The following is a 25574-nucleotide window of genomic DNA, read 5'->3' as shown; positions in this document are numbered from 1 at the left end:
TGAATGAAGGTAGTGCTTCGGAAGTGATGCCGGCCTTACAGCGGCAATTCCGCTTCCGGATCGATGAATGACAGAGGAGGGTCTGGTTTAGCAGGTAAGCGTTCGGCGTAGACTCGGCGACGAGAGGGCATTTTAAAGTACCTCGGGAACTATCGTCGGGAGTACGAAGAAGGAATCCTGCACTAAGGTCAGTCAGGCGGCGTCCCCTGGACTGAGATGTCTTTTGAAGATTCCAAACCCCCCCTCTATAAAGACGAAAAAAAAGTTCCTGGAAGGAGTAGGAGAGGAACACCAAAGAAGACCTAAGGGAAGGGCACTTAGGCAGGACATTTCGGTAAAGGGTATTGGTATTGATATGACCCAAGATAAAAATTTATGGATAAATGTAATTAGGTTAGTTGACCCCGCATGGGGATAAAGGCAAAATGATGATGATGATGATGACCTCTGAATACAGCGAAAAGAATTACATCAAATACCATCGAATCAGAAAAGATGCGTAAAGATTCCGATTCCACCAAATGCGTTGACGAATACTACAAAGGCTTGATAAGATGAAAAGTTTACAAGTTTACAGTATTGACAAAACATAATTAAGCTGCAGCCTCACGAGTCTATGGAGGATTTTTAAAAGTATGGGCTTTCGAAATTGTAAAATCGACAAGGCAATTTCAATAATAAAATACTGTTCTGAACATCAACCAATATTGACCTCAACGAAACATGGTTTGACCATAGACATAATAAGATACTATTCTTATTATGTCTATGGGTTTGACACGCATCCCTCTTCTTTTTTGTGCAATATCTGTTATCAAACGTTCGCTATCATCATGTTAACAAGCTGCTGGAATGCTTCTTCGTCGGTAGCTACATGAAAACACGCATTCAACGCCACCTAAGAATTAGCCGATTCCTCCGGAAAGTGCATAATAAGAGATCCGCCAAATAAAGGGAAAAGAATAATTATTCTATATGCTATATCAGAGAATAGTTGAATTCCAAATACCCTCGGGTTTTGTGCAAACAATATTAAAGATTGCTGTGACGACTATCATAAATATACAATGGCAGAACTTTTTGAAGAATGGTATATATATATATAAGCGAGTCTTCTACAGCTGGCGCCGCTTCTCGCATCCTAATTTCCAGCGTTTTCTGTCGAAGCAATCTTCAGTTGTTAAATCTCTGGCGGTCATTGCATCGTCGACATCGTCTCTCCAGGACCGTCTTGGTCTACCTCGTTTTCTTCTAGTTGGCGGAGTCCATTCTTCTATTTTTTTTGGCCATCTATTTTCAGGCATTCTCTGAAGGTGTCCATACCAGTTAAGACTTTTGGCTTCGATTGTGTCTATTATGTCTAGATCGATTTCCATTTCTCTTCCCATTTTTAAATAATCCATTCTTGAAGAATGGTTTCAAACTAAAGAATAATTATTTTATATGCTATATCAGAGAATAGTTGAATTCCAAATGCTCTTGGGTTTTGTGCAAACAATATTAAAGATTGCTGTGACGACTATCATGAATATACAATGGCAGAACTTTTTGAAGAATGGTTTCAAACTAGTTTTATGCCTATCATTTCTCAGAATAGCGAGATAGTGACAATGCAAGCTGTCACAGTCGCCAACTAAGTAAAGCTTCAAACTCAAATAATACAAAACTGAAAATCCATGACTGTGAATGTTATGTATTATGAAGACTATTATACCAAAAAATAGATTTTAAAGTTTACAAGACATTTTCTATAAAACAAATTATATGTTTGTGGTACATTGGCAGAGAAAATGGGACATACAGTGCTGGAGTTCCCACCCTATTATTGCATTTTTAATTCCATAGTACATTTGGGGCAACAATTGAAGACAAACGAGAGGCCACAAAATATTTCTTTCACTTTAAGTAGTACTGTTGTAGACTTCATAAGACAGTGTGTTAATGATATTTCTAAAAGAAGCTGGAAAAATTCAGCATGCCACATAACAACTTAAAAAATAATACATATATTCCTCTAGATCAGCGGTTCTCAACCTATGGTAACTGATGATACATATAATTACTTGTAGTGCTATGCAAAAACACAACTAAAATCAGCACCGCATAAAATAACACAAAGAAAATTAAAATAGTATTTTACGTTACAAGGTCAGTAGGTGACTTTATAACTAAAATACGGGAGCATTGTCGAAATACCGGTCACAGTACACACAAGTAAGTTTACGTTAGCCACATAGGCTTGTTATTTTGATTATAAAGTAATGGATAAATGGTTAATGAGACCCGTAGAAGCTATAGAAGAATGTTATGTTCAAGAAACAAGTGATTTACCATGTACTTCAAGCAAGGTAACAAATGTTGATTTAAACTTAAATCATAAGAAACAAAAAACAGTTACTCAACGATATGATTCAAATTATTTAAAAATGGGATTTTCTTTTATCAATCTTAACGAAGAGCCAGACGCACAATGTAATATGTTTTGGGGTCTTTTCAAATCATTCAATGAAGCCCTCTTTGCTGCAGCGCCATTTTAATTTGAAGCACAAGAACCTATCAGGAAAACTGCTAGATTATTTTAAAATGAAACAAGCTAAACTCAGAAAATAGCTGCATTTACTACAAGCAACGAAAATGCTGTTAAAGCTTCTTTTTTTGTCCAATTTAAAAATAACCAAGTGTAGAAAACATCATACAATTGGGGAAAGACTTATTTTACCAGCTGCCAAAATTGATAGTATTTTGGGGGAAAAGACAACCAAAAGTTGAATTCCGTTTCACTTTCTGATAGTATTGTTAGTCATAGAATACTTGAAATGGCCAATGATGTTGGGGAAACCGTTATAGAACAAATAATGTTCAGTATTTTTTTCGCCTTGCAAATGGCGATGGTCTATTGCAGCTTTTTGCACGGAAATGAAATAAAAGAAGAATTTCGGCGAGTCCCTTCCTTGTACAAAATCAGTTGAAATATTTAATAAAGTGAATGATTTTATTACAAAACATAGTTTGGATTGGCTGTAGTGCATGGGGGTATGTTCAGATGGTGCACATGTAATGACAGGAATACCTGGTGGTATTGTAACAAGAATTAAAGCAGTCATTCTAGAATGTGTCTTTATTCACTGTACCATACAAAGAAAAGCTTCGGCAGCTAAAGAGATGCTAGATGAATTAAGGCAGGACCTGAATGACGCTGTTAAAGCAGTATATTTTATTAAGTAAAGAGCTTTGAATTCAAGACTATTTCAGCTTATTTAGTTTGTATTTTTCAAGATGCGAGATTTCTTGTAGGTGATTTTTGCACATAGTAGTGTTTGTTAAGTTTTCATTTGGAATTCATCTGAGATATCTTGTGGTAATTCAAGAATTTATGACAACATGAGCAATTGGATAAAACACTCACTTCTGATGTTTATTCCTGTTTTGAGAGATTGGCAAGTTCTTGATATACTGTCCATTATAGTAATTGGTTTTGCAAATGTGTGACGAAAATATTTTAGTCTCCAATGTAATTAGTTCTTTAACTGTATGTTCAGTACCATACGCTTGGTATATGTTTGGACCAATTCCTGTCTCAATGATCGATAGATGCATTCCCAAAGCAGTACACATTACATACAGTTGTAAATCCTATGAGCATGTACTGAATTAAAAGCTGTTATTTTGAACACTGTTTATTATAAAAAAATAATGTGCAAATTTTCATCCATATTGATTAATTAGGGATCCATACAAGGGCCATTACAATTTTCAGCTAGATCAGGGATTAAAATATGTTTGTTTTTACATAAATTTGCTTTGGAATGTGTATGAAAAATTAAAAAAATATATTGTTGATGTAAAATTTCCAGCTTAATAAGATTATCATAATTACCTATAATGATTTGTTGATAAAACAATATCAATGGTGAAATGTTAATAAATCTGAGATTAGCTGATGACATTATGTATGAGGAAAAGTACACCAAAGTAAGGACTTATGCAGATTGACCAAAAAGTTTTCCAATGAAGGTTGATTTGCATCAATACTCTTCACTGAAACCCTACCTGTTTAATCTTGTTATGGGTGTACTGATAAAGAAGGTAACGGAGGAGGTCCCTTGGTCTGCAGGATATCTGCAATATTGATAAAACTGAATTAAGTTTAAACTTCTGCCCAGAAAAACCTTTGCCACTTGACAAGAAACATCTGCTGCATGGTTTAAAGTCAGCAAAAAGAGGATAATGGTCACCCTGTGTTTAAATGCCTCGGGACCCTCAAGATACTCCTAGTTGTCTTTGGCACAGCAGCAAAACTGAGAGTGATTAAGAACATAAACATGGAAACTCTCCGTGTATTATCAGTCATAGAAATGAGCATGGATGGACACATATTTGTTCAGGGAATAGTTTGTGTGCGAATTTGTTCCAAAAATAAAAATACATTTGATAAAATCAAAACTGCCTACAGAAACTATTCTATTTCTAGATGACACGCCTACTCACCAGGAAGATTTTCAGTGTGACGAAAAAGAAATTAAACTGCTGTTCGTGCTACTCAATGTAACCAGTCTTCAACAGCCAGTGGACCAAGAGGTCATTGAGTGCTTCAAGAGAATTCATCAAAAATTGTATTGCTGAAAACTGTTTTTTGAAGTTCTTTCCAAACTTGAGACTGATGACAACTTAGACCTCTTAAAAGTGCTGAAGTAATTTAATATGAAGGATGTTGTGTACATGTAGGTCAAGGAATATGACGAAATACCACTGTCAACGTTTGTTAAGTCTAGGAAAAAACTTTGGCCACATATAGAAGATAAGATTGACCAAGCAAACACAACAGCAGATGAGTCAAACACATTCTTGTTAACGAACCTGATGACAACACAGCTGTATTGCATGACCTTCAGCAACTACCGAACTGTGGTCCCATTGTTGAAGATGTTTTGCAGTGGATCAACTTTGAAAAGGAGCTACACAACGAGGTTTTGAACATTGATGAAATCGCCAAGTGTGTCATTCGCTAGGAAAATTAGAAAGATAATGATGCAGATGCTGCTGAGCGTAAAGAGGAAGATGAAGAAAATAAAATGAGCTACACCGAAGACAAATCAACTTTGCAATTGGCAGCTACCTACATCGAACAGCAAAAAGAAGCAACTGCTATTGATGTAATGATTATTAAAAAGTGGTGTGACTTTGCACATAAAAAATCATTAGAAATGAAAATTCAGAAAAAAATAACTGATTTTTTTTAAGTGTTTAAGAAGCCAAACCACCAATGTACAGTAATAGTACAAGTTTATTAGGTTTAGAGTTCTGTAAGTATTGTTTAGTAGTATTTTTGTAACTTTCTGTCTTTTCATGTATTAAATATGTCAGAGTATTCCTATGTGTTGTATTCTACTTAATCGGCAAGTGTTTTGTTTTTCCTAGATCCCTACAAACAATAAATGGGCATTTTTCAGATAGGCATCTGTTAGTTCAGCCACTTTTAAGTTCAGAATACAGTCCAGTCCCGAGCTGGCCAAATTTACGGGAGTCTACTGTAATTGAAACTGTTAGTTGAAAAAGATACACATTCAAAAATGCCTATTTTTCAGAAACCAAAAAAAACTGTTTATATGTAGAAAACTAAATATGTTCAAAAAATGTTTCAATTATGAACTTAGCCATTATGAATTTGTGAAAGTTCATAAATGAAACATTTTCTGTAACATATTTACCTAGTTTTGGAGATATAAACTTTTTGGTTCCTGCAAAATAATCATTTTGAAATGTGTACCCTTTTCAACTCACCCATTCAATTTTAAGTTCAATCACTTGAATCCCAGAGGCTTGAGATTCAATTAAGTTAAATAAGCATATATTAGAGAATCAGTTACATTCTAAAATAAATAAAATGTACCTAATTAAAAATGGGTTAAAATATTCCAAGACACATGTAAATTCTAGAAAAATGTAGAAAATTCATCAAAAATTGTAAATGTTGTTCATATCTTACCATTAGGTGCATATTCAAGAATTAGATAGACTCTAGACTCATCATGGAAATAACCATACATTATTAAAATATTAGGATGTCTTAAATGACTTTGAATTTCAATTTCCCTTCTAACTTGATGTTCATTTTTAAACTCTTTAATAGCAGTTTTAAAAAGAACTTTTAAGGCAACTAAAAATTTAGATCTCTTTTCACGAGCTAAGTACACATTTCCAAACTTGCCCTTTCCTAAAGGTTTACCAATATCGAAATCTCCTAACGTCCACTTCTGTTTTTCTTGCTTAGCTGTCCCATCCGAGTTTTGTTTGGCAGTATTTTCCGCTTTATTTTCCTTAGCATGTACATTATCTTTTATAGTTTTTTTATTTTTCTGACCATCAAAATATTTTGTATTTTCCTGCGCTATAGCTTTTGGATCATTCTCTTTATTTGAAACATGTTCTTCCTTTAAAGTTGGTTTCTGAGCCATTCTTCAAGTTAACAATGTAAAAATATGTGCATTCAACGAATTATAATAAGCTTGCTGCTTGTCCTTAAAATTATTATTTGCAGTAAAAGTAATATTTCTGGTTTAAAAAATGTCAGTTTTTTATTTGAATATTCAATTGATTCAACGGTCGTTTTCACTTTTCACTCATGTCTACTGTCACAAGTCACAATAATTCGCCCTGTTAAGGCGAAGTCCCATGTATCCAATTTCCGACGACACGATGATCCGAAAGTATTCTCATTGGTCAGAATCGAATCATAACCAATCTCATATGATATTGTCATATGATAAATCATCTAGTGTAAAGTCGACTTAAGAATGAGTGGCGAGTGGCGGTGCGTGGTGACTTATATACGTATGAGATTGAATCTACAAGAACGCAACATTTAAAAATCTATAAAATAAACTCGGTTCGCTAATCCCAGTCCGAACTGTCTAGTGAATTTAGTAATTATTTTTTTGCGAAGTTACTTTTTGACAGACTAAAAGTGGCTGGAAATTACTATACAACCAAGCACCCGTACTCATAGCCAATATTAATAGTAAACAAACTAAATAGTAAATAAAATAGAACTTTGCGAATTACCGACAATCAATATTTATTTATCTGCACCATATAATAAATAGTTATGTTAAATTATAACAACTAAATATATATTTTTTAAATATATACTACCCAAAATTTGATGGGTTTAGTATACACTTCCACTATTTAGAATAATTCTTCTTTTTTTAAAGAAAGAAGTCTGTAATAGCAGGATACTTGAGCTATTAATACTGAGAAGTAGGAATTGTTGTGTTGTAGGTTTCCGACAACGAATCTGTCAAAATTTGTCCGAGCTAAGCGAATGGAGTTTATCAAACATTATATTTCATCGTTTTCCTTCATTTTATAATTTTATATGTTTATTATATTTCAGGGTGACATTTTTGATTTTTGACAGGGTGGCTGTTATTACTGTTTTGAAACAAATAACTTTATCAGCTATCAGCTGAATGATCAGCTAAAAACTAGATTACAGGGTAGAAATAATTTTATTTAAACAAATAATAATGTATATTTAATAATTTATTACAATTAAGTAATTATTGATATAATTATTTTTTTAAGTAGATACAATCGAGTAATAAAATGGTAGATACTTAAACTATGGCACAGTATATTGCTAAATAATTCCGATTTATATTCTCAATTCTTTTAGTATTTCTAATCCAATGGACTAGATATAATTCCAACATTTCTGCTCCCGATTCCAAAAAAAGAAGAATGTCATCATAATGGTCTAAGGAGAATAACCTACAAAATTAAAAATTTTAAATTTACAATGTCCATAATATTGGTATGTAGAAGAGTATTAAATAATTATAAAAGATCAAACATTTTAAATATAGTTAATGGCTCTAAATTACATTCGAACGGATCTTTTTTATATAAAAATAATGCATCTTTAATCTCAAAACGATCATTTTTTAACTTATTCAGAAAGCCAACCAGAGAGAAGCTATTTATTTTAGATAATGTTCCAGATCATTTTGAATTAATTCATAGAAATAGAATGGAGCGATATATCCTAGTTAGCCGGTTAGGAACGTGCATTACAGCTACTATCGTTTTTATCTTGATCATATTCAAATATGGGTCTCCTAAGAATCAGATGGAGTTTATAGGCACTCGCACAGATGTACAACGTTCAACTCAAAATGAATTTGAGATTTATTTAGCAATATTTATTGGAATTGTGGTAATGTTGCAATTAATGATTACACAAATGCCCCTAAGGATATACTATTCATCTCCACTTAAAAAGTATATTATGGTAACTCCCTCACATCTACCTTTTGATAATAAACGTTTAAATTTCACGATAGGACAGCTTCAAAAATTACCAATGTCTGGAATATTACCATGGAGAGATGCTAGATACAGGATAAAATATGAAAATGATCAAAAGAGTTTAATATTATTGGAGGATCATTTTAGAAAGCCTGCTGATCTATGGATAATGTTAGGAGTTCAAAGGGATCCTAATCATGAGCAAGAATAAAATTAGTTTTAAATTGTACCATTTTTGTTTTAAATAAAATAATTTATTATTAGATGTTTCATCATTCAATACATTAACTTAATTTTGGTATTGCTAAGCATTGAGTGATGTAAAATGCATACAAAACACAAATAGTGTAAAAATTTGCTACTCTTGCTTAAATAAAGTCATATACATATAGTGTGGTGAATTAAGTAAACATTGATCTATTACAAGATAATAATAATTAAATTAATATCAACTATATTTCCTTCAATAGCCCTGGTGGAATAAATGAACTTAAGGTGCAAACAATACCCAAATTTTAAATGGTTACAATAAAAACCATCAAAACATTGTAAAGGTTTAAGATAATCCTAGGTACTAGCAAAGAATATAGATGCATGTGTGTCTATATCCTTAGGTACACAAATTTGTAGATTTGTGTGTGTTGATCGACTTTCAAATTGTGTCTGTCCCATCTTATTGAATTCCTTGCCATTGATCGTGAGATCCATTTTTTGATTGATACTATAGGAATTGTAGGGAAGAGGAAGGAGAAAATGTAGCAATTAATTTATGCAACCATATTTGAATTTAAACATTCTCCCCCCTTTAAAAGCAAAACTAATACTAAATGCCATTATTACTTGGGAAACAAGAAAGGATACTACAAACAAATCTTAAATAAATATTTAAAACTTAAGTTATAATTAAAATGGTGGTTTTGTTGCAGTTATATTGACAAAAGCGGAACAAAACAAGATAATTCTAAAGTAAAGAAAAGGTTGGCCATCTAATCTTCACCTATCGGCAAGGGAAAGCTTCACAGAGCCCAATTATCCTCATTTAAAACCACCAATGCACCGATTTTACCAGAATCTAACCATTTGGACTTTTTTTGCAAGGTATGCAGATAGTCCTTTCGCCATCGAGCCCAAAAGTTTCTATGGGTCCGTTGTAAAAACTGCCACCTGGACAAACGATTGAAGGATACCTTCGAAAAATCAGGCACAGAAAATGACAATTAAGAATATTAGGGTGGGAGGGCGTGAGCTTAAGACGGACTCAATTAAAGTCAAAACGGTATAAAATTCTTCGTAGGTTAAAATTTGAGCCCCACTATACAAGCAATATGATCATTTACAGAATGAATTCCGCGTTCATAAATACCACGCCAAAATGAGGAGCAGCAGGAGGAACAAATGAAAATGTTATTATTATCTTCTTCTCATGGCGCCATCTCCTTTCGAAGGTTGGCGATCCAAATGGCAATTGTAGTTTTGTAGAAACTGCGGCGCCAAAGATTTCTTCGGATGAGCGGTCGAACCATCTCCTCAGGTCTTTCAGCCACGAGTTCTGGCGTCTTCCTACTGATCTTTTGCCCTGTACTTTTCCTTCCAGTATAACTTGAAGTAATTCGTATCTTTCGCCTCTCAATACATGACCCAAGTATTGCATTTTCCTCTCTTTGATTATTCTTAGTAATTCTTTTTTGTTTACGCATGCGACGAAGTACCTCAATACTAGTCACTCTTTGTACCCATGGAATTCTCAGCATTCCTCTGTATATATACATCTCAAAGGCATCTATTCTTTTTTCTATTTCAGAGTCCATTGTCCAACTTTCACAGCCATACAGTAAGACAGAAAAAACGTAACATCTGATCATTCGGATTCTAAGCTGCAGACTAAGGTCTGATCTTGTAAAAAATGTTTTCATGCTCATGAATGCTTTCCTTGCTTGTTAGATTCTTGATAGGATTTCTTTTTTTTTGGATTACACTGACTATTGATATTTGCTCCCAAATATTTTATGGAATTTACCTGTTCTATTATTTAACCCTTGGCATACACATGTACGTTTATTGGTGTCTTTGAAAATACAAAAGTTTTAGTTTTGGAAAAGTTTAGCTGTGGTGAACTACCGCATTTATTATATTTTGTAATTCGTGTGCGTTGCTTACTATTAAGACGGTATCATCAGCATATCTGATGTTGTCTATGCTGATTCCGTTAATTTTAATGCCGCCTTGGACCTCGTCTAATGCTTCTCTGAATATAGACTCCGAATATAACTAAACAGTAGCAGTGATAAGACTCAACCCTGTCTCACTCTTCGTCGGATTTGTACATCTTCAGATGTTGTGTGCTCTATTTCAATTGTTGCCAGTATAGTTCTGAGATAATTCCAAGTCTTATTCGTCAACTCCAATTGTTCTCAGAATTTCGATCATCTTTTGATGGTTAACGCAGTCAAATGCTTTTCGATAGTCAATAAAACATGCATATACATCTACATTCATGTCTCTGCATCGTTGCGTTAACACATTTAAAGCAAAAAGAGCCTCTCGTGTTCCCAATCCGTTTCGAAATCGGAATTGAGTGCCACTAATCTGGAACTTGCACTTCTTGTAAATTCGTGTATGGATAATTCTGAGAAAAGTTTTAAGGACATGAGACATCAAGCTTAATATTCGATAATCATCGTATTGTTTACCAGTGTCATATATCTTATTAAATAGTGCTGTTATTAAGACTAGGCTTTTACTTTCATTATCTGCAATTAGTTTTAGTATTTCGACATTGATATTGTCTGGACCGGTGGCTTTTCCATCTTTCTGAGATTTTACTGCGTGGATCACTTCTTCTTTGGTTATTTCTGGGCCTTTTTCATTTATTTGATTATCTGTGGATGGTGGAGAACAAGGTCTATCGTCGTCAAAAAGAGTTTCTATGTATTCTTTCCATCTCTCCAGTTTGTCTTTTGTACCCATAATTATTTCGTTATTATCATTTTTTAATAATGTTGCTTGTTTCTTTTTGTGTCTACCTGTCATTTCTTTTACTTTTTTATGAATATTAAAGGTGTCATATTTTTCTTGAAGTTTTTCGATTTCTAGGCATTTCGTTGACATCCAGTTTTCTTTCGCCTCCCTGCACTTTTTTCTAATGATTTTATTTATTCACTTGTATTCTATTGAGCTTGTTTTATGTTTTCGTCTTACGTCCATGAGGTCCATGATCTCTTGCGTTATCCATTCTTGTTTTTTGTCGTGTTTTATGAACCCGATGTCTTCTTCTTGTACCTTCTTTTTTCTGTTCAGGGTTCTTCAGTTGTGAGAGGTCTATTTTTCTTGTCACTGTTTTCTTTTTCACTTTGAGAAATCTTTTTAATCTAAAATCCATTATAACTGGATTGTGGTCGCTATGTATATCAGCTCCAGGGTATGTTTTCGTAGATTGTATGTACTTCTTAAAGGTGTTATTGAGCAAAATGAAGTCAATTTTATTTCTAACAATTCTGTCTGCAGGTGATTTCCATGTGCATAGCCTTCTAGGATGTTGCTTGAAGAAGGTATTGGCTATTAAAAGATTGTTTTCTACGCAGAATTGTACAAGTCTATCTCCTCTATTATTCCTGGTACCTAGACCGTATGCTCCTATGTGGTCTCCTTCAGCACCACGACCAATTTTAGCGTTAAAGTCACCCATGATCATCGTTATCTCACCTCTTTTTGTCAGTCGCATTATTTCATCTATGTTCTTATAAAATTTTTCGATTTCTTCGTCTTACTTGTCTCTTGCTGGGGCATAGACCTGAATAATATTTAGTTTTCTGTGAGTTGTTTGTAATTTCAACATTGCTACTCTATTATTTAGAGGGATGAAGTCTGTGACTGATTGAGCAATTTTGTTCGACTATTATAGCAGTTCCATATTGATGTTCTAGGTCGGTTCCACCTGAATAGTATATGTATCCATGTTTTGTTTTTTGTACTCCTGATCCAGGCCATCTTACTTTACTCATCCCCAAGATGTATATTTTCAGTCTTACCATCTCGGTTTCGGTGTTTGCCAGTTTCCCGGACATAAATAAGCTGCGTACGTTCCAGGTGGCGATACGTACTATTCGGTCATATATTTGTATTCTCTGTCCACTTTCTTGGGTAGTTGACGAAGGGATTCTTCGCACCCTCTCCCCATTAAAGGGGTGCACCGGACTGAGGGCCATTTTCTTTTTCTCGTCTGCCATTTAGATTTTTGGAAAATATAATGGGGTGGTTTTCCCGTTGCCTTCCCCATCGCAGTACCACAACCATTTAAACTGCTCCAGTCATGCTTGTGGTAATCCAGTTTCAAGCCGGTCCAGGATCATTTCCTCTGCGCCTTGAACTGGTACTGATGATCGCTGCTGTCCTACACCAGGGAGGGATAGGAAGTAGGAAACTAGATTTTGGAAGGATAAAGGAATGGGACATGATTTCTCGCAGTAAGGAATTGAGAGCAAAACATGGGTCGCGTAGGCAGGGACGCTTCCCTGAAGTAGACCTATTTTCCACCAGGATCGTAGAAAATTGTCTAATCGCTACCCTAAATTGAATGACATGAAATAAATAAATAATATTTTCTTTATCGAGAGCACTCTCCATAAAGCAATTTAGTTGTCGATTAACGCTATGAAAGTTAGTACCATTATCATATAATACTTGAAATACTCAACCTCTCCAAGCGATAATACGTTGTAAAGGGACCAAAAAGGCTTTCGAGATGTAAAGCCTTTGTGGCGCAACATACAAATATACACAAATATGCCTTTGAATTCTAACCCTCTGTAGCGAAACATAGTTATTGGAAATAGTCCACCAAAATCTACCTAACCCAAAAATCGAAAAAGGTTTAATGGCACCGAGACGAAATTTAGGCAAATTACCCATAGGGGGTTGTAAGGTTTTGGGAGATTGTTTCCAACATTGAATACATTTGGACAAAACTGAATTAACAGATTGTTTAGAAGACAGTATTCAAAAAATTTGACTAACCAAAAACTGAGTAGGTACTCTTAAATCCAACATCTAAATACTTCTCATAATAATGACTTACTAGAAGATAGACTGAGATAGACGACCACCTATTAGACACTGAGTAATATCATCTAAAAATACCCCAACTTATGAAATGGTTTCGGAAAAGAGTTTGACTGAAAATGCTCTTCGATACCTTTCCTGTGTGAATCAGACAAGAATAATCAACGAGCCTTCCAATTCTACTGAAGTGAAGAGTCCTGACCGTTTCGACTTTTTATAATGAGAGTTGTGCGCGAATCGCAATATTAAAGGCAAAATTCTTTGGATCGAAGTAAAAGACGATTTTTTTTAGCAAACAAGACAAAAAATGTTCCTCACGAGTGGAAAAACACTAAAGTTTTCTTTACCTCTTCCAAAGAAGTTTTTTCCCGCAATGAGGGAGGAACCTCTGGAAAAATTAATGTAATATGCAAAAACGAAGGACCTATTAACCAGTCTAATTTCGATACAAAAGGGACAAGTAGCATACCTCGCAAAGGCGTATCGGCTGCATTATTTTGAGAGTCAATATAATGCCAAGAATAATTTTGAGTATAGGTCTGGATATGCGATTTGCCGCGAAATTTTTGAACCTAGAAGGTGAACTTTTAATCCAGAGCAATACGATTTGAGAGTCTAACTAAGCATATTTATTTTGAAAGATTATATGCTTCAACGACTGTAACAAATGACATAAGTTTTAGGTACGAAATGAACAGCAGCCAACAATTTCAATCGAGGTTTAGTACAGTGTTTTAAAGGGGCGTCCTTCGATTTGGCACAAAGTAAATTAACTTCTACTAGGTTACAAGTATCAATACTACGAATATAAACAACACAAGCATATCCCTTTTTACTGGCATCGGCAAATTCATGAAGCTCTAAGATGAGGCATGAGGAAATATTCAAAAAACGAGGAATTTTTAAACTGTGAAATAAGAGATAATTCACCACTCTTATATTGCTTCCATATACGAATTATTTCCAATGAAGGGCGATTACCACATTTAAGACCTGTTGCCAAAAGTTGTTGGATTATATTTTTAATGAAAAAGGTGTTAAGTAACCACAAGGTCATAAATTCGAGCTAATTCGGATAAAAACGATCTTTTTTTGGTACAATGGACGTTCTGCAATTTTACTGAATATTGAAAGACATCAGACTGCGCAATCCACTTCAAACCAAAAAGTTTTAATAAAAAACCATTTGATTCTGGATCAAAATTAATGGAGTAAGGATTAATATGCGATTCAGGAAATTGTGGCAACAATTTGGGTTCATTCGAACACCATTTCCGTAACTTAAAGCCTCATTACTTTAACAAAGCGGCTAATTCTTCAACTAAAGTTTGTGCTTCTTCGATAGTCGAAGTACCAAAAACAAAATCATCAATGTACGAAACATTACGAATAAGCGAGGAGCCTTTAGGAAAACGAGAGCCTTCATCTAATACTAATTGTTGGAGGGTTCTTAAAGCGTGATACGGCGAGGATACTATTCCAAGAGTCACTATTAACAAACGATATTCCTGAATTTCCTCAAGGTTAGAAAATATTACGATACATATGACGAATGTCTGCACACAGCGCAAAACGATTAAGTTGAAAATTCAACAAAAGTGAGACTATGTTCGTTGTAGCTTAGGACTGGCCAGTAAATAGTCATTCAAAGATTTGCCAAGACTGGGACTTTTCTGAGACAGATTATACACAACTCGAATTTTTCTTTGAAACACTATCTGTTTAAAGCAATGTCATAACTATCTTGCAAACAAGGCGGTGATTCACAAAAAGGCAAAGAAACAACCTATTTACCTGTATGTACCTAAGCTACAACAAACATAGTCTCACTTTTGTTGAATTTTCACTATGAATATAAACATCATAGGTCATTTTCAACAGATAGACAAGACTGAGAATGAAATTGGCCTGGTATTTCTTTTATAACCTCACCAAAGTTAATTAAAAAAAGGGGGTGATTTTCGTTTACATAGGAATATCTTACCACTTTTAGCTTTAATTATGGCCAAAACTAATAAAATTCCAAGAGTACCTAATTATGTATAATCGCTCTCAAGCAGACTAAATTGAGAGAGAACCGTGCAAGTGTGCTTTGGAAATTTGATACTCTAAGTCCTAACATAATTTATCACGAAGAGGCACTTTTAAGTACACACTCTTGACGTATTCGAAGCGAATAAAATATTAATCTCTAGACAGAGTTAAATGAAAATACAGTCTCGTTAAAAGTTTTAAATTCAAGAAATTCCAGGGAAATTAACATGCTACATAGTTACAGGCCAATCTCTTTATTATGCCACCTGTACAAACTTCAGGAAATAATTCTACTAGAGAGAGTGAAGTCAATTCTCGAGCCTTGCCTGATTCCCGAACAGGCTGGGTTTACACCAGGAAAGAACAATACTAGCCAAGACCTACATCTCAGTGAACACATAGAACAGAGCTATCAAAACAAATTAATTACAGATGTGGCGTTCGTAGACGAACCGCAGCTTATGACACTGTCAGTCATACACTACTCCTTGAAAAGCTCGGACCATTAACGGGAAATAAAAATTCACAAGCGTCGTAAAATTATTGTTTGAAAACAGGAAATTTTATGTCCCTATTTTTAGGGGAAGAAAAGCCGCTAGCGGAACCAGAAGAATGGCCTAGCGCAGGGTGGGGTATTATCACCCATGCTGTTTAACTTTTACACTAACCTAGCTAAACTCGCTAAAGCCTAATGCCACCAAAACCCAAGTTTTCTCTTTTCGCCTAATATCGAGAGAGGCAAAAAGAAAGCTGAAGATCAGAAAGAACGGACACCAACTGGAACATGCGGAGCATCCAATATACCTCGGAGTAAAGCTCGATAAAAAACTTATATATTAAGGACACTGCCAAAAGACCGCCATGAAGGTAGCATCCCATAACATCGTACTTTACAAAACTCCGCTACTCTAAATGTAGCACCCAGCCGAACGTCGTCCGAACTACAGCCAAGGCTCTCAGCTTCTCCACGAGCGAGTATGCATGCCCTGTCTGGGGTAGATCGGCACACGTTAAGAAAGTTGACGTGGCCCTAAACGAAGTATGCCGAATATCAACAGGGTGTCTAAAAGCAACACCACTAGAGAAACTGTATCAGTTTGCGGGAATCGACCGACCGGATCTACGAAGACGTACTACGGAGCGCTTTAGGCAGTCATTTGACGACAGAGATGCGATGTTCGGTGCGGAAGAGCACTTACACGACGACCTGCGGCTGGAATCCAGGAAAGGTTTTCTCAGTGACGTTTCCGTGGAACCCCCAGACTGGCATCCCCTGAAACCAAACACATCGACTGGTTTGAAATGTGACTGGAAGACCTGGGCAATAGTGAACTAGATGAGATCGGGCATGGCCACTGGGGAGATCAACAGAGCAAGACGGGGCCAGCTCGATGAAAATGATATCTTATTTGTACCTGTGGCCAACGACAGGACTGTGGATCACCCGCTTTAGAAACCATTGCCCGATTCAATGCATGATGGACGACGGCCTGTGGAAGGTTAACACCAAGGCAATAAACTGTGCCCGATTCTGGGCCGAACACTTGAAATGATCATGCTTTGTAACGATGTGCATCGCTTCCGTCCCGTTAGCGCTCCTTACACACGCACTCCCACCACAAGTTCCACTTCGATCAATGCGCGCTAGATGAGATGGAAGCCCGACGACCGTAGTGGTAACTTCACTGGGCCTCTGGATATTGACTGGAGGCCAACCGTCCGGATTTCCGTCAGAGTGTTGATCTGATAATATCTCCACTAGCCCTAGGGTATTGACTGAAGGCCAATCGCTTCTGCTAGAGCGTTTATCTAGTTGCAGTTCCGTACCCTGTCTTGGAGCATTGATCTGAGACAGACCTATTCTTTTACCTTATTTTCGCAGGTATTAAACAGTGGGTCGCCGAGCGGTACATCCAGGCCGTAGCCGTGAGATTGGCAGTTTGTTTGTATTGACTTGAATATAATTTTATTTTGTTATCTATTTGTTCCAAAAATATTTTTAGTTTAAATTAAATCTGAGTTCTTCTAAGTCTGATGTCTAAAAGAGCTACCTGTCACAGCTTTGACAGCAAAAAGTACAGTAAAGTCTCGACAGAGGTGAAGCAAATCGTGTCTGATCTAGCCTAACCTATTTTCAGGTTTAATTTGTCATCAGGTTTCCTCGTTTGTCCTGATTGAAGACAAGGTCGCATCCCAATATTTTTTTACTCTTTTTTATTAATATAAAACTCTTTTTTTCGTCCGGTCTCTGTATCTTGGCATAACTCTTAACATCTAAATTTCTTAACCACTACCAATATCTTCTTTTGCTTCTTTATAAACAATTCTTGTTTCTTGTTCATTGGAGGATTAATATCTATATGGATGGTTGTCACTCCATCTTTTGCGCGGTCGTCCGATACTTCTTCTGCCGATTTGTGACTTATCTCTTGCTATTTTGATGACACGGGTCTCCCCCATTCTGTTTAAGTGGTTATTCCATCCTTTTTTCTATTTTGTGTCCATTCATATATACACAGTACGTTACATTTTCTTCTTCTCTTTCGATCTCTCAGCGTACTTCCTGTAATTCTTCTCAATACTCTCATCTCTGCCGTTTCCAGTAGAATTTCTGTTGTGGCTGTGTCGGGTCTTGTTTCTGTGGCATTATTGGTCTTACGTTTCGTTCACATAAGGTAGCCTACTGTTCTAATTCCAGTTTTTAATATCTCACAGAGAAAAAGAGGGTTACAATATAATAAAGGTAATGTTATATAAAAGCTTTGGAAGGTCTGCTGGGATATAAGCAACGAAAGAAAGAATTCAAAGTTTTGCTGTGGGAAAGTGACATAAACGGGTAAAAATCCCATCATTCGATAAAGAAGGTACAACAGCTCATAAAAGAAATAGGGACACAGAAATCCCAGGAATATTGAAATACTTGCATCATACATAAAACATACATCTAACCACAGAGGAATTACGCTTCCAAATGCAGCGTATAAAATATTTTCCACAATACTATGCCACAGTATGACACCATATGCAGAACTAATAGTAGGAAAATACCAGTCTGGTTTCAGGGGCGGTAAATCGACAATGCATTAGATTTCAACCCTGAGACAAATTTTAGAAAAAACACTGGAATATGGCATATATACTCATCACATATTTATAGGCTACAAAGCAAAGCAGTCTACGTATCTGTAAATAGAAGAGAAATGTTCAAACTGCGGCCACTTGTTATAGAAAACGACGTCATCGAAGCAGTGAACGAATTTGTATATCTGGGAGCGCTCGTTAACACGGAAAATAATACTACCGCATAATTTGCACGGGCAACAGATGTGATTTTGGACTCAATCATCTTCTTAAATCCGTAAATATATCAAGAAATACAAAAGTAAAACTCTACAAAACAATAATACGACCAATCCTAACATATGGTTCAGAGACCTGGACTCTAACAAAAAGTAATGAAAACATTCGAAAGGAAAGGCGAATATATAGAGTGTGAATGACTATGGGAGTGGACAAGACGATACAACTTCAAACTTTCTAGAATATACCAAGAACCAGATATCGTAAAATGTACTAACCCAGATAACCCTGACATAATAAATTGTATTAAAACTGCAATTTTTTGTTATTAATATCTTTTATTTGGAACACTTGAGTATAATACTGAAATAATACTTAAAAAATGGCAACGTACACAAAAACAAATTACCGTCCTACATCTAGGACGTCAGGTCCAAGCATTACCATTTGTGTGGTAACTCACAAAGCAGCGTACATGGACACCAATATCACATTTTTGACATTTTGTAGTGGTTTTTTTATGGCAGTAGCGACATCTCGTTTGTTTTTCTTGGTCAATCACATAATGGTGCATTCCATCGAAACGAGAATCAGCATTTTCTCTTCGACTTGGCCGTCAATAAGAAGATGAAGTCGCTTTTGTATAAAGTTCAAGAAGTGAAGTTGCAATGCGTCGTCGAAAAGCTAATTGATCCATTGTGCCCTGATTGCTTCGGTGTAGTTGCCAAGCATTCTGAAGAGGCCAAATCGATACAGTGAGTAAACAAACATAAGTACCACTTTTTTCCTCTAATACCAGTTCTATATAAACTTATGTTTTGATAGCATCGATCTACGCCGCCCATATTTCGATTATATAATTTTACCATAAATAGTTGAGAAACAAGTATTTTTTTTTCTTTTCGTGAGTATCGGTTTACTTGATGAATAGGATTCGCACAAACTGCGTTCGAGCACAGCGATACAACACTATTATCGTGCCAGCTGACGATTGTCAATTTCTTATTTGCGTCAAACTTAGCATCGAACGAACCTCTTTTATCTTTTTGTAACTCCTCTGCTGATTTCAGAGGATTTTTTGGTATTCTATTACTTCTTATGGTTCCCGTTCCCCTGATATTTTTTCCGTCAGCATTTTAAATATAGGCATTGTACTGAAAAAATTATCAAAAAATAAATGAAATTTTTTCAGCTCCCACCTTGATTTGAGAATATCCACATAACTGAGTACCACACCTACACCGATACCGAAATCCTTGTATTTGGGTGATACGTGTGTTGATGCTCACTGGTATGGTTCAAACCACGTCACGTACCCATTATTGCTACACCCAACCCAAAGTTTATATCTTATCCGTTTACCCTTTATAAACTGTTAGCAGCCGTGACGCCCGAAATAGGGAACCATGGCTTCATCAACGCTGTGGTTCTCTTCTAAAACTGCATGTTTTAAAAAATTTTCATTTAGTAACCTAAAGAGAGGTCTAACTTTACTGAATTTGTCAAAATAGTCCAAATTATTATTATCGGCAATATACAGAACACTCATTATAAAATCAAACCTATCCATAGAAAGTGCCACAGAAACTAGGGAATTACAAACATCTCTATCCTTTTCCCAATACATCTTTTTCCTTGGGTACTGAGCGTAACCACTAAGAATAAGAATTCCTGTGAATGCTTTCATTTCTTGGATACATATAGGCTTATTTTTCTTTTTTTTTTCATACTTGCATATCTATTGGATTCGACAACCAGTAAATCAAAAATGTCTTCATCAAACAACTTCATGAATCAGTGTATGGGAGTATTTTCTGTATCAGTACTGAGATCATTCCCTTTCACCAATTATCAAGTATTTCTGCTTCCTTTGAGATGTTTGCTACTTCAGACCACTGGTATTGTCGTGGAATTTTCAAAACTTTCTCAGGTTTAACCAAATTTGATACTGGAATATCATCATCCGAGTCGGAGTCAACCGAACGAGGCACATGGATTTCAGCTATAGTTCTCAACATGTTTGAAGGCAAATTATCCGAAGACATGTTTTCTTCTTCACCAAAATCCTCATCTGTTTCAGCGGTATCTTCCGGAGGAAACAGGTAAAGAAAAACCCCTGAAATAATAAAAGCGGTATATTCATAACAGTATCAACACATTCTTTTGGACTAAATACTAAGTAAAATAAACAAAGGAAGCCATTGATTGCTATATTTATTCAAATTTATCATTTTCGTGCCATAATAGTGCATAATATTGACGGCCTACATGTAGGACGGTCAAATTTATCACCACCTGGCAAACATTTTGGATAATATTATTTTATCATTTGGATAAATGAACACTTATGTATAAATAACATTTTACCAAAAGTATAATATTCATTTCTTACCTTGCAAATCTGATTCCATGCTCAGTCACATTTTACGTTTTTTGCAACCGCAACACAAGTAGACGTTTCAAGCGATACGAACAAACTAAACGATAATGGGACAGTTCATCCTTGAGTAACAATTTGTGATAGACGGCGTTATCAGATTTAATCCAGGGTCTCGTTCAGAAATTATTGAAATTAGCGTCCTACATGTAAAACGTCAGGGTTATTTGGGTTAAGATAGGACGTGTGAGGTGGATAGGGCATGTAATGCGGATCTAACAAAATAACCCAGCTGGAAAAAACGCTCTTTGACAGATCCATTGGTCAGAGAAGACGAGGAAGACCTAGAACAGGAAGGCGATGGATAGGGACGACCGGAGAGAAATTCTTAAGAATGCTAGGACCCACGCAGGGTTGTAAAGCAAGAATGATGATAATACCATCATTCGGCATGATCGGACAATGTAGTTTAAACATTTTCTTCGGCTGAAGTAAAAAAGTATATTCCACTTTCTCGTATAATATGATGTATAGGAAAGGATTTAATAAGAATTCAAAATCTGTAAATAAATATTTATTATGTTTCCTACAGAAACTAAGTTTGTTCATTCATTTGTTTGATAAATACATTTAGGTAGTCATCTCAAAAATAACAAGAACACACATAATCGTTTCAGTTCCGCTATTTAGATAACATTTAAACAATATAAAAATATAAATGCGGTATATACCAGTACAGCATCAGTATATACAGTACAGTAATACAAAACATTCGAAGGAACTGAAATACAAAGTGTTAGCAATGTACATACAAAACGGTAAATATTTTATTAAAAGTTTTACTAACTGGAAAAATCACTGGGAGTATGTTATTTAATAAAATAAATGTTAACAAAAACTAACACCTTTGTAGTAATGAAAAGTACTAAACTGACAGTTCAAGCACTACATTGGTAAGTATCTGGAAGACCAGAAAAAATATGTTTTTGGATACTAAAATGTGACGATCATGTGTACAAATGTGTAACGAGAATCACTCATTCTGTTTAGAAAATGGATAAAGAATCTAACTAGATGTTGGAAAAATGTATTCAAAACTTAACAAAAGTTATTAAAAAGGTTAGTTTACATTTGTTTAATATCACGCGACAATTAGGAACTCGCCGATATTAGTTGATTGATGATTTTATAAATATACACTGTGTGTCAGCCAAATGGAATAAATTAGCTAATAAATAAATGAGGGATTATTCGAAAAAACGGTCGAAACCGTTGATTAGTATTTATAGTTGCGCATTTTTTTCCATAGAAACTTTTTATACGGGGTGTATCAGATAACGGTGGCCAATACCAACTTGCTTATTTTAAATAGAACACCCTGTATATTAATTAATTTTTAGATTCCTCAGGACATTTTAGACGTTTTTTTTAATACAATGGCGTATACCTATCTTTGACTGTTTCGGAAATATTAAGTAAAATGCAAAAATTCACATTTAGAAAAGAAAATTATCCATTTGACGAAAGTCGCTACAACATATTCAAAAACATCTAAATAATAGAAATCTAAACAATAATGTCAATGTAGGAGATGTTCAAAATGCTCCCCACGAACGTCTTGACAACACCCTAACCGTGAATAGAAATTTCTTCTAACGTTACTCAACATCTCAGATGTGATCGATCTAATCGCAAGCGTTGTTCGTCTTCGCAAGTCAGCTAAGTCAGTGGGTTTAGCTTTGTATACAATACTTTTCACATATCCCCATAAGAAAAAGTCTAATGGCGTCAAATCGAGGGATCGTGGTGGCCATTCCATCGATCCTCGCCTCCCTATCCACCGATTTGGAAATATTTGGTTGAGGTAATGCCGGACATGGATTTGGTAGTGGGGTGGTGCTCCATCTTGTTGAAACCATCTCATATTCGCTAGAACTTGTGGGTTTTCTGGATCAGGATTGGCCAATTTTGGCACTACATTATTTTGGAGCAATGCTAAATAATTGTCGCAATTCAAATTGCCATGACCTACGATCTAATTTTCAATAATTCCTGTCCACACGTTAACCTTCTTAGGGTTTTGAGTATTGCCTTCTCTAATTCAGTGAGGATTTTCCCTGGACCAATAGCGGTAATTTTGCCGATTAGCATGACCGTGAAGAGTAAAAGTGCACTCATCAGAAAACAAAACATGTTCTAATTGGATTACATTGCTGTCTAACATTGCCATCATTTCACATTTTCACAAAAATACGTCCTCCTGTCAAAATCATCTTCCATGAGCTCCGGAGTGTGTATAATTTTATAGGGATGCATTTTGTTTTCTTGTAATATTCGAATAACCGATGAATAGCTAATATCGAGTACTGGGGCTGCTTTTCGAACAGATGTATGTAGGTGTTCCTCAAACTGAACATCTAGATCCAGACATAGAGATACGTAGCAGGATTGAGCAAGCCAGAACAGCATTTACTAATATGAGAACCTTGCTAAGCAACAGCAGCCTTAACTTAACACTTCGATATCGCTTTGCAAAATGTTACATTTAATCCATACTGCTATATGGTGTAGAAACCTGGACCATAAACGCCAATGTGATGAACCGATTGGAGGCCTTTGAAATGTAGGTATTTAGAAGACTACTTAAAATTTCCTGGACAAATCACACAACAAATGTCGGAATATTAAATCGAATGGACAGAGAACGAGAATTGCTGCCAATAATAAAAAGAAAAAAAAACTGCTTATCTAGGTCATATATTTCGAAATTAAAAGTACCAATTCTTAAAGCTTATTATGGAATGGAAGATAGAAGGAAAACGGGGCATCGGAAGAAAGAAATACTTATGTCTTAAAAACATAAGGGATTGGACAAACCTAGATGCCCATGCACTCTTTAGAGCACACAAGACCGAGAGGATTATGCCAGAATTGTCGCCAACATCCACTAATTGGATAGGGCACCATAAGAAGAAGTTCCTCAAACTCAAGCATAACAGCCAATTTTGTATCCTTACTTATTTCATTTGCAGTTTTTTTTACCTTCCTAACATGGCCCAACTCGTGGAATTGCTTCTCTATTTTACTAATTGTCCCTTGAGATATGTGCGGCAAATCAGGAAATGCTCCGTGAAATAAACAAGCTACTTCTATTTGCGTCCGTGTCTTATCTCCATAGCCAATCATCTGTATAATTTTTCTGGCTTGCGGTTAATGAAACTCAAACGACTTTCTTTTCTAAATGTGAATTTTTGCATTTTACTTAATATTTCAGAAACAGTCAAAGATAGGTATAGGACATTGTATTCAAGAAATGTCTAAAATGATCTGAGGAATCTAAAAATTAATTAATATACAGAGTGTTCTATTTAAAATAAGCAAGTTGGTATTGGCCACCGTTATCTGATACACCCCGTATAAAAAGTTTTTATGGAAAAAAATGCGCAACTATAAATACTAATCGATGTGTTCGACCATTTTTTCGAATACTCCCTCATTTATTTATTAGCTAATTTATTCCATTTGGCTGACACACTGTGTATAACAAAATATTGTTTTCTATCTTTTTATGATTTCTCACTAGTTCTCATTGTTTTACTTAATGCAGATATTGGCTGACTGAATGTTTTGTGCTACTTTTACATATTTAATTTACTCTTTTACCAGTAGTTAGATAAATATATTTTCAATTTGATACTAGAATAAAATATATTTAAATAATTAGAAAAATATACAAGATATATTTAGTCTTTTAACTTTACAATTATTATTACTTAGCACGCCAAGGAACATATTTTTGTTTGACAAAAATATGAAACCTTTTTAACAATGATGTCTAATTGACAAATATTGATAATTTAATACTATACTTCTAAAGTAAATTTATAGAAGCAGTAGAGTGGCACAATAACGAAGGCCTAAAGATTCTATAACTAACAATTACAAAACTATAGCTATTTTAGTCGCTTACCACCAGATGATCTTGCTAGGGTAGCTTTTTACTAAAATCTATATTTCATATTGAAAGCAAATCGATCACTATTAGGTCTGTTACTATAAGGCTATGTAGTATCACACTTTAAAGGATAGATATTTTTAAATATTAAATCTGTTTGTTAATATATTTTAAATGGTATAACAGTATTTCCTACAATTTTTTGGGGAATATTATTTTAGGTTTTCGTTGTGTAAATTACCTTATTGACTTAATTTATTATTTTTGCAGGGAATAGGTCATATATTGCCACTGATAATTATTATTATACTCTTAATGATTTAAAAACCAGTAAAACGCCTGATATTGTACACTAATTGTTAAATGTTACCAATTAAATAATTCCTGGATAATTGCGAATAATCAGACGATATAACCATTGATTAAAAACTACTATACAATGTACAATTATATATTATACATACAATTTAAATCAATGATATAACGAAATAGGATCTCAAATTCGAAGACTATTTCAAGAGCGAAACAATTTATGATTGA

At 35.0% G+C, this 25574-nt stretch overlaps 3 protein-coding genes across 5 annotated transcripts in view; 1 reads left to right on the top strand and 2 right to left on the bottom strand.

Moving 5' to 3' along the window:
* Positions 1-6743, bottom strand: part of LOC140450192 (aurora kinase C-like) — a 44494-nt gene extending 37751 nt beyond the window's left edge. For 2 of the 3 annotated variants that reach the window (XR_011951983.1, XM_072543653.1), the window contains exon 1: positions 5987-6741. Coding sequence is in view for 1 of the 3 variants with exons in the window: in XM_072543653.1 (XP_072399754.1) it covers positions 5987-6455 (469 nt within the window). In the remaining 2 variants the exon portion in view is untranslated. Of the gene's footprint in view, positions 1-5986 lie in introns of all 3 variants that reach the window. The other variant, XR_011951984.1, reaches the window with a different exon arrangement.
* A 694-nt stretch (positions 6744-7437) lies between these two features.
* Positions 7438-25574, bottom strand: part of LOC140450190 (1-phosphatidylinositol 4,5-bisphosphate phosphodiesterase gamma-1-like) — a 196276-nt gene continuing 178139 nt past the window's right edge. The window contains exon 16 of the transcript XR_011951982.1: positions 7438-7773. The gene's annotated coding sequence lies outside the window, so the exon portion shown is untranslated. The remainder of the gene's footprint in view (positions 7774-25574) is intronic.
* Positions 7764-8573, top strand: LOC140450191 (uncharacterized). Its single transcript, XM_072543652.1, has one exon. It carries the CDS (start codon positions 7802-7804, stop codon positions 8519-8521), a length of 720 nt encoding a protein of 239 aa, XP_072399753.1. The 5' UTR covers positions 7764-7801; the 3' UTR covers positions 8522-8573.

Source organism: Diabrotica undecimpunctata, chromosome 9 (assembly GCF_040954645.1).
Source record: "Diabrotica undecimpunctata isolate CICGRU chromosome 9, icDiaUnde3, whole genome shotgun sequence".
NCBI classification, from domain to species: Eukaryota; Metazoa; Arthropoda; class Insecta; order Coleoptera; family Chrysomelidae; genus Diabrotica; species Diabrotica undecimpunctata.
This window is presented reverse-complemented; position numbering and strand designations above follow the sequence as displayed.

Bases quoted from the DNA above. Each gene is read 5' to 3' on its own strand.
- LOC140450191 (XM_072543652.1), top strand. From the start codon at position 7,802: ATGTCCATAATATTGGTATGTAGAAGAGTATTAAATAATTATAAAAGA.